Below are 10,695 nucleotides of genomic sequence, written 5' to 3'. Positions count from 1 at the left end.
CTAATGGGACACGTGTGAGCTCGCCTCGCTCTCTGCTGGTGCATACAGAGAACTGCACTTCAGAGAGAGAGAGTGATGCACATCTCATTATGCTAGAGTGTTGTAAAAAGGGGCAATGGGGAATTTGCTGTCTGTGGGTGTGACATCCGAACAGATCACCGGAGCAGGAAATGAAGGCTCTGCTGTGCATCTGATAAGAGTTAGAACCTCACAAAAGATAATATTACAAACAAATGCGAATGTTACAATGTGTTGTGATTATGGATGGATATGTCTGCTTATACACTACAGAGTCCATAGAAATTTGGAAAGCGATTTGTATACAGTAAAGACCCACATTTCACTTTTATTTGAGCTACTATGCTTTGAGCTCTTGGAGACAGACTGGTTTCCTTTCCTACAGAAATAGACCTTTTAAACATGACAAAATATCTAATATTATCAGCTCTGATAAGCTTGTTATGAGCTATTTATAACCATGACCTCCTGTTTAGGGCTGCCGTGATTCGTACTATGAACTTAAATATAGATTTGTCACATAAACAAAACATTAAATATTACAAACGTTGACACAGGTCACATGTCGGCTATTCAACCAATAGAATTAAAGAGGTGTCATGCCATTAAGCTCTATATCTTACATATTGCATATAAACCAGCCCCAGTGCCTCCTAGTAAGGGAATACCCTATGCTGTCAGATGGGTTGAGAACATTTTATGCCGTGAATCAGTGGAAGAACCCAAGTGCAGGCAGCGGGAATGAATGTGTAAACAGACTTTAATTATAAATACAAAACAAACACCCACGATGGGGAAAACACTAACTAAACTAAATCTCAAAACAGAAAACAAATACTTCCCACAAGGGGGGCAAAAATAAACAATCAGGAAAACAAGGAACTTTGCAATATACATACAGGAACTTGGACCACAAAGTACAGGGCAGGAAACCTGTACAACAAAAGAGCACAAGACAATAGACAAGAGGGCAATATATAGGGAGACTAACAAAGGAGATAACGATGGGCAGGTGTGGGTAATGAGACACAGGAGGAAAGCTACACTAGGAACGAGAGGGGCGAGGCCAAATGACGAGACTGGAGAGAACGCATATTATGTCCTGATTGACAATAATATGTTTCTCTCCACATAAAACACGTGGGTCTGTCATGATTCTGCCCCTAGACCAGAAAATCAAGACAAGGCAGAATCATGACAATTTTACATTAAAATTGATGCTTGCCTTATTTTCGTATATTATAGAGACTGTAAAAATAAGATTTCAATGTTTCATTTTATCATACACCAAACGTGAATTACAATTAGCAAAATATGAAACAATACTAAAAAATCACCATCATGGAGACAGTCACTCTGGGTCAGATGGCCTTGAGGTGCCATCCTGTGTGTCTGTACCTAAGCAAAGGTCAACTGTGCCCTCATAAGCTCAAACTAGGTCAGTCATGACTGGCCCGTATCTCCTTTTTTAACTCGCCTCTTGACGGTGAAAACAGACCTCAGAACCATTAAGCAAATCTAGCGGATAAAATGAGAACAAACGTATTGCTGTTAGACACTTCATTCAGAGGAGAGATCTATATTTTAACAAATGAAATGTTGTTCAAACCCTTTAAGGAGAAATGCCATGGGTGAAGTCTGATGATTGGAAAATGTCAAAGTTACTGGTTAGAAAGCATCAGAGTGCCAACAGAAGAGATCTCGGACACCAAACTCTTAATGCAAACTTCTACCTCTTTGTTCACATGACACTTTCTATAAATCACACAAGCTTAATGGAATTACCTTGTGTTCTTGAAACACAAATACTACCTCTGGCTCTTCTGTGTGGAAGAGGAAGAGCACTGCCCATTCTAATAACATTATCATTGGAAGACAGCAACGTGTGAACATTCTGGCATATTGTGTGGCCACCGGTTACCCAGAAAGCTTTAGTTACCTGCAATTTCAGATTTCATTGTAATGTTTTATAGTTACCAATGTAATTCTGAAAATGCAATATTTGTAGAATTCAGCTGGTCCTGTGATTTCAACATTCCTACTTGTAAGACTTCAGCCTTCATCTCATGTGAATGTATCTAGATGTAATGCTTGTTTTGACAAACTTTACACAAGCACACCTTATTAAGGGAAAAGATCCTTGTGTAATCACGCACACTGCCTTCTGGTGCAACAATACGGGCATACCAGTCATGTCCCAAAACATCACTGTCCAAACACGGGCACCCTGCCAGTGGCAATGACATCACCCACCTCAGAACACAGACTGACAGTCAAAATTAGCCTCTCTCTCTGTGGGTATGTGTGACAGGGCTGCTACGATCTCCCTGTTTGGCGACTTCAGATGACTGACTTAAATGACTGCCTGCATCTCCTCTGGGTAGGGAGTGCTTTAGTGAAGATGCTAAAAGGTCCTGTGCCATTTCCAGTGGATTTCTTCCTTTAAATAAAGGTTACATCATCTGAGGCAAAAATAAAAAGACGTTTTTACAGAAAACAATAAAAAATTTTCATTGTAGAATTAATGATCAACTTCTTCACAGCAAATATAGAGAAACACTGAAAAAATATGATGTGACTAAATAGATGGAAATAATTGGACATCCGATGAGGTCATGTCTTGCGTTCTGAGTTTGCAATGGAAATAACGTATTGTTTTTGTCAGTCTCTCTTTTCATACTTAGCCTGTGGGGAAGAGCTACAAATGCAAAGAGTGGAAGGTTGAGGGAAAAGGATGAATGACACACACCACATCTGCTGCAGTGTTGATGGATGACCTCAAAAAAGTGTGGAAAATAAATTCTCTCTAAACTTTAAACATCAAAATAAATTATAATATGATATGGTGCGATAAAATAAATACAATAATAAAGGTTTCTTAAACTAAATTTATGTTTCTTACTCAATTGGTCAGATCATTTTTCTTGTATTAACTCACTCAATTTAGATTTGCACGTTTCGTAATATACATTATTACTTTCGGCAAAGAAGCAAGAACGTGATGACATCATCATTTAATTCATAATCTCACCACTAGATGGCACTAAATTTCATACACTGAACATTTAAATAAAGGGTTCAGATATTTGCACAGAGCTTGAAAATGACATGTTATCTACATGGATGATTTTTTGGGATGTACAGGGTGAACAGGGCATGTGGCAAAGACAACAGTCTGGTGCTTTGCTCTGATCTGACCCAGAACTAGACGCTGGGCTGTAATACTGTGTCTCTGAAGACCCTAAAGCCTGCAGTATTCCCAGAGGTCCCCATATGGACCAATCTGTAATGGAATGCCGCTTGGATGGAATGCTTTTTACATTCAATTTGTTATTGAGAATTTGCATAAATATGGTCATGCACATACCAAAAGTAGTTCAGTTCGCTAATTTATTGAAATTTTTTGGATTATTTACTCGTGGTTAGGGAAAAACCTAAAGTTTGGTTGTTTCATTGCAAAATGATTGGGTCAAATATGAACCCAATGGTTGGATTTGTCCGTTTGCTACTAATATTAATCACAATGGTAATGATGTGGATAAACTATGCTGTGTTGTGGATGATTTTTATTTATTTTATGTAAAGAGACGGCTCTGTAGTCAGCCCATTTTACAATTCAAATTTAATCTATTTTTGTTTTAATAGGGCCATGATTTTACATGAAAGAATTATTATCCTCAAGCCACGTTCAACATCTCACTGATGATCACAAATTCTGAATGTATGACAGTGCTCGGAAAATGCAGTGAAAGGAAATGTTGACACAGATTATAATTTTATTAGATAATTGTACATATATTCTAATAGGTTTACTGTAATATAACTGATATAAGTTTTTTTATTTAGGAGCTGATATTGTAATGTGCGTGCACATGTGTTCGTGCTGTGTAGTGAGTGGGAGATGAGGAAGAGTGGGCTGGGTTATCAGAGCAAAGAGACATAAGCCAGTTTGCTGTGGGCAGAGACTCACATTTTTCTTCCTAACTTTGCCGGGTGCTGTCATCTACACAGCACCAGTTCTGTTTGCCACTGCCACAAGCTTTTAATCTTTTTTGCTCATCTATATTTAGCCTTTTTTTGTTTCTACTCTTCTATTGCTAGTGTTTTTATCTGTCGTTTTTCATATCTTCTCATTCTGTCTGTGTCTATTTGCTTAATTTTTTGTGCATAACCTGATGCAGTTGCAGTTTTTGGTGTTTTGAGATGGAGTCAAGGCATCATGTACCTCAACCTTTCAGGCACACAAGGTAAAAATATGACTTTGTTATTCTTCTTTGTAAGTGTTTGACACTTTGGTAGTTCCTTTTCTTGTCATTCTGCTCTATCCATCATCTCACGGCTTGTCCCATCATGTTTCTATTTTCACCTTAACAGTTTTGAATCAGTTTTTTCTGTCTCTATATGTCAATTTATGTGTTTTTTATTTTTCTCAACACATTATTGTCTTGTTTAGTCAGACCATCAGAGATGTAAAGAGGATCTGAAAACCTTGTGTGAAAGTACAGATACCTTGCAATAAAAATGACTCCATTACAAGTTACAGGAACGACTTGAGTAAAAGTCTTAATAAGTATCTTATTTTAACAGCATTTTACTCATACTGAATGTAAACTCAAAGAAGCACTTGTCCTCAACATCTAAGAGACATATCAGTGAAAAACAAGTAACAGTTTATTCGTGACGAGAGCAATGCCATCAAACTGCATACCTCAAAATTGCAACAAATCAAGGTGGACACCATAGCCTACGTCTATTACAAACGTCTCGGTTAAGCTCAAATGCTCATAAGCAAACCATTATCAAAAACCATTACCCTTCATTAAAAGGGATAAATAAAGTAAAAAATTCAAAGTCAAAGCCTTTTTGCACTGGACATGCTGGTTTTGGCCTTATCGCCGGCTCCAGTCATGTCCTCTTCTCACATAAAACACCAGCGATGCCAACTAACCCACAATGCACCCACATAAAGAAGCCATGTTGAAAAGTTTCAGTAGGTAAGGGGAAAAAAGCAGAAGATATAGTCCCTTCAATGCCCTATAAATGGCAATATTGCTTCTTCTGTAGCAGAAATAAACTGCTGCAGAAAAAGTAAGGTGCCATTCAAAATGTAATGTGTAATTGCATTAGTCATTACATATGTAGTGGAGTAAAGAGTATACCCATTCATAAATGTAGTCAAGTAGAGAGTAAAAGTTGCTAATATCTTAAATACTCTTGTACTTTTTAGTACAACTACAAGGTAGCCCAAAAGATACTTAACTACAGTAACTAATTACATTTACTCCAATACTTAACACCACTGAAGACCATCATTTGGATCTATATCCTTCTTTCTTTCTGATTATACTTTGCATTTAGGGGGCAAATGCAAATGGAATGTATGCAGTTTATGTTTGGTCTTCAAATAGTCAAGTTTACTTTTAGATTGTTGTTCATTCTTTTCAAAAGAAAAGTGCTTTCTGAGCATTCTCAGCATTATCACTGAATATTGTAATGTTATGTTCCCTTTGAATACTACCAAGATAATGCACTGAAACAATTTTCCTCCAGACGCACAGAGGCGATCTATTCTGCTGATGTAACTCAGATGAGCAAATCTTGATGTGATACAATGTGAAGGACTGTCTTCAAATAAGGATCAAGCTCTTTATTCCAGTCACATTTCATTTTTTAGATGACTGTAGAGAGAGATTGACTTTGGATCTAACAGAAGATATCATTCCTTTGTACAATAGTTAAATTGCTGTAAACCTGTCTCACTATTTGAAGATTTATTTTACTCATTTTTATTTTCTCTTTTGAAAAGTTACAGGCTTGGCTGTAAATATAGAGTTTTGGGGTCAGAATATTGTGGGAGGATGGTAGCAGACGATCTTAGAGTTGTACCGTAAAAGACAACTCTGTTTACCCCTGTAGCGATAGTCCTGGTTTCCATTCTCATGTGAAGGACAGGTTGGTTTTTCATTGATCATATTGTATATCTAAAAATCCTGTAACCAAATGCCAAACCAACTTTCAGGGAATTGAAGGTATACCTTTTATTAGTATGTATGTTCCCTGGGAATTCGAACCAAAAACTATGCTGCAAGCACAATGTGCTACCAACTGAGCAACAGGACTATATAGACAATATAGGATCTATTAAAACAACATCAAATAATGGAGTATTAATTCAAAGTGATCATTAGAAAAAAGTATTTGATAATTAATGACAGTGAATGGAACCTAATCTAGTAACCTTGAAATATGACTTTATATTTTTTCATACAGAGCCTTATCTCTGTAAGCAAGTGCTTTTAGTGGAAAGCTTACGTGTGTCTGCGCTTCCGAATATATGCTTTTTTGTTTATGTATGTAGTAATACATCTTTCTACACTGCAGCCCAGCAACGCCGTTCTTAGGTTGGTCGAAATGGCCCCAAGCAAAAGGTGAATCAGCACAAGGATGTGTGGCACCTGCAGGTCCAATGTTACTGCGGGAGTTCCTTTGGCAGCTAGAGCAAAGAGCACTTCTGTTTCAAGAGGCAGAGTTCCAATACTGCTTCTCCCGTGGCATTCTGGGATACCATCACCCCCAAGCACACCCGAACTTGCTAGCCCTCATACCCGCTTCTGAGCACCGTCAGCTAGAGCGCCTCTGTGGACGCATCCCACCCTCACATACTGCTGTAGTACTTTCCAGGTAAAGTGCAATATTTACATTAAAATAGTTGTTTGTTTGTGCTCATTTCCTCTCATTGTGCTTATAAAAAGAGGGTTTATTTTTGGAATTTGCTGTCTTGCTAATATTTTTAATGGTATTGTTTTAAAAAAATATTGTACAGAATTATTTCATTAGAATGATGTATTTTTCCACAAAGGCTCCATGATCTTCTGGCTCACAATGACATTCCTCCCTGGGATTTGGTGAGCATCTTCAAGCAAGTTCTTAGGGACTTTCTGAGGAGACAGGAAGATGGAATGCAGAGACGTCAACTGCCTTCAGCTTCACCTGCTATTATTTCTACTCCCTTTCCACCGACAGAGAGTAATAACAGAAATCACATGACAGAAAACGCTTTCCCAGAGGAGTCAGGAAGGCAAAGAGAGGAGATTCCAACTATATCTAGTTATGTGGATAAACACTTGTATGCCACCTGTCCCTACTCTATGCACAGAGATTGGAGCCTGCCGTTTTGCCATCCTATTAGTTATGAGGCCTACAGCACGACATTGTAAACCTCACCTATTGTAATTGTAATCTGTCAGATGTATATGCACAATCTGTATATTCTGATAGAGGTATGATCTACTGTATTTAGATGAATTACTTATTTCTTACCCAAATAAAGCATGTTAATCCACAAAGACATTATCAACAAAAGGTGTAATCGTACCGTAATCTCTTAAAGCCACAATTTCTGTTTATCGAAACATTTACAATGTTTCACAGTTGAATTACAACATTAGATCTAGTAAAATTCCTTTAGTTTAAAAAAAAGATTTTTTAATTATCTGCATTGTATAACTGAGAAAACTGGAAGCAGCACGCACAAATGATCGCGTACACCCAGAGCAGTCAACCCAGTTATCCAACCTAATCTGTCTTTTTTCATAGTTATATTTCTGGATTACAGAGCAGAGATTAGCCCAAGGGGAGAGCATTGCACCACTTTGCCTTTGCGCATCAGTGGGTCCCGCACTTACCAATCAATTACCTAGCGTGCTTTATACCTCCCTAAAGCTTTTCAGAGCACAGCCACCGTTGACCCAGAAGTGAGGCCGAACTTTATTGCGTGGTGGCAGTGATCATCCAAAACAATTGCAGCAATACCAAATTGTGTCTTTAAACCTGGTTGATTTGTGTTATTGTGTCTTGCATATCAAGAGTGTTTAGTGTAATTGTCATCAGTGTAATTGCTAAATGTTATTTAATTGCTTCTGTGAACCCTGCAAACTATCCTATTTTTTCACCATGTTTGTCAAATAAATTTCAAATGTATTGATATGGCACATTCATATCATGGCTGCATAACCGCAAGCTTTTTTAAGTGATAAATAATGTATAGAAGTCGATGATGAACAGGAGAATAACCACTGTATTCGCAAGATTTCTTTTTAGGTGTCAGGCGATTTTATTGGGATATCATATTAATTTGTTAAAATATAATTAAATAAAACTCGCAGGTAGTCAAATTAGAACAAATAAAGAGTTTGGTTCCGAAATGAGATAACATTTTCAAAATCATGTTTTTTATTATGTTATCATGTTTTTATTGTGTTAGTCAGCTGTATTTCTTTAGTTATTATGGCTTAAATCACAACAAAAAAACTGCAGTTTGATTGATATTAATTGGGATCCACAATAAAAAACTCAAGTTATCTCAACTCTTCAAATATATAATAAATTAATACGATACCTGATCTTTTAGATACATTTTGGTGAAATATGTATAACTTTGTATGCTGAATATTTAGCTGCCTGTTGAAAAATAAATTTAAATTTACTCATCTTCCGGAGCAGATCTCCCCCTCCATTCACTCCCATAGTATTTATTTTCCCTACTATGGCAGTAAAATGGGGCGAGATCTGGTCGTTTACTGACATTCTTCAAAATATCCGTCTTTCTGTTTGGCAGAACAAAGAAATGTGTACAGGTTTGGAAGTAATTGATGACAGAATTTTTATTTTTGGGTGAACTATCCCTTTAAGGCTTACTTATTTTGTGTCCAATGTTTTGAGCCTTTGCCGAACCTCGTTAATGTGAAAATGTATCACAACAATTTTTTTTGTAATGGTTTTGTAATGGTAATTTCATGAAAACGATACATTTAAGAAATTATTATTTCGATAATTGATCTTAAATGGCCCAGCGATTATCTAAGGTGAAATAATGATACCTTAATCATAAAATTGGAAACCATTTGGTGTTGGACTTTTATTTTGGAAACGCGGCTTTTATTTACTAAACGGAAGCCTGTAGATATCTTCCGTTGTGTCTCCCATACCAAGCTAGCGTAGAACAGTGACCTTCTCCGAGTGGTCCAGCGCAGTTACTTTCTAGAGGTGAGTTAACGCACATTTCTCCTTAATGAAATGCAAGAGATGTTAATTTGTAGCATATTAGACTATCAATGGCCAGTACAAGAAGACGGACTGTCGTTTGAGCCAGTATTTTTGTCTTATTATGCCATAAACGACAAGGCCTTTCTCAACGCCTTCAATGAATTAACATCGACAAGTGCACTTTGCTAATTTGACATCTACGAAGCACACACACACTTATCAATGCGCAAATTTCCTCTGTCTAGGTGGACACTAACCTTAGACAGTGGAAATAAACTGCGGTTCTTTTCGATATTGAAGTGACCGCACGCGTTAACGATCTGTCATCTAAACTGCTTGATATTAGCGTTGCGTTAACTAGTGCAACACAGTGTTTGTTATGATCGTACAGTATCTTATTTCTAAACACCTTATCCTTAAGGTTCTTGGATTTGAATGGTTTGTGAATGTTTCATTTGTGTCCTTGAAGGTACTCATTTTTTCTTTTTTCCTATTTGAATATTTTCTTAACATGGTTGTGTTCTACACATTTAAAGCAGGCTCACCATTCGCCCAGATGTGTATCGCCCATATGTGTAATGTGTTAATAAACTTTATAGTAAATTTTACATGCATCCCTATGTTCTGGACACTAGATGGCAGGTGGTGCATTTGCTGGCTGGTGGACAAAGGTGGCCCCTTACTACACCAGGGCTTACCAGGAGATGTGGCTTGGTGTAGGAATCATGACCTTTATGTACTACAAACTTTCATATGGAGGTGAGAAGTCAAGGTTGTTAAAAAGTCTGTACATGTTAAAACGGCATAAACCACATTCAGAGCTTTTTGTTGCATGGACATGGCTGCTAAATCTACAAATTAAAAACACAGACATGCTTTTAGTCATAAAGAATTAACAAGTGTGGTGTTTTGCAGGAAAGAAGAAAGCAGTGCAGTCAAGTAAGTCAACTTTTTTTTTGTAATTCAGTATGTTTTTTTTGTCTCGAACCTTTGCTTGTTGAAACATTTAGATAAACAAAGTGAAATTATTATAGATATTATGAGTACAGACCCAAATGTAATCTATAAACTGATTAAAAGCACAAAGATGACAATGACCACTAAAATGTATGAGAAACTGTATATGATATATGAAATATTGATTTCTTGGACATGTCAATAAACTCTTGAAATATAACCCGACCTTTATTCCTTACAGAGCCTGCCCATTGATTGGACCACTGGGCAAGATTGTCATTCCCCATGTCCCCTCTGTAAATCTTCCCCAGAAGAACTTCAGCTGGTTATCTGTATTTTGTTTTAAGGAAAGAATAAAAGGCTTGATTTGGATCACCCTATGGATAATTCACTCACTTGCTGTCTTTCATTCTGTCATGCAGTAAATACATTTGATGCTGGTTTACAGCTGTGATACCTAATATCATGAAACATGAAACAGTTTGGTTAATTTATGAAAATAAAATATTAAAGCAAGACTCTTTGAAAGTTAGTTTGTTAATGGTGACAAAGTTCTTGAGTTTCCACTAAAATGCTTGTGATAATACTTTGTTATAAGTTTATGAATATTTCACTTGTCACAGAACATAAGTAACATTTTCTGTCTTGTTTTGAAAGTATTTCACATTCAGTGCT

General features: G+C 36.9%; 1 protein-coding gene across 1 annotated transcript; it reads left to right on the top strand.

Moving 5' to 3' along the window:
- Nucleotides 1–3,986: 3,986 nt before the first annotated feature.
- On the top strand, nucleotides 3,987–7,993 carry rd3l (RD3 like). Its single transcript, XM_079475308.1, has 3 exons — nucleotides 3,987–4,265; nucleotides 6,400–6,699; nucleotides 6,878–7,993. The coding sequence occupies exons 1-3, from the start codon at nucleotides 4,222–4,224 to the stop codon at nucleotides 7,233–7,235; spliced, it is 702 nt and encodes a 233-aa protein (XP_079331434.1). The 5' UTR covers nucleotides 3,987–4,221; the 3' UTR covers nucleotides 7,236–7,993.
- The last annotated feature ends 2,702 nt before the right edge of the window (nucleotides 7,994–10,695 follow it).

Source organism: Barbatula barbatula (assembly GCF_947034865.1).
Source record: "Barbatula barbatula genome assembly, chromosome: 15".
NCBI classification, from domain to species: Eukaryota; Metazoa; Chordata; class Actinopteri; order Cypriniformes; family Nemacheilidae; genus Barbatula; species Barbatula barbatula.
This window is presented reverse-complemented; position numbering and strand designations above follow the sequence as displayed.

Bases quoted from the DNA above. Each gene is read 5' to 3' on its own strand.
- rd3l (XM_079475308.1), top strand. From the start codon at position 4,222: ATGGAGTCAAGGCATCATGTACCTCAACCTTTCAGGCACACAAG. The intron at 4,266-6,399 runs GTAAAAATATGA...TCTACACTGCAG, and splicing joins CAACCTTTCAGGCACACAAG to CCCAGCAACGCCGTTCTTAG. The intron at 6,700-6,877 runs GTAAAGTGCAAT...TTTTCCACAAAG, and splicing joins ACTGCTGTAGTACTTTCCAG to GCTCCATGATCTTCTGGCTC.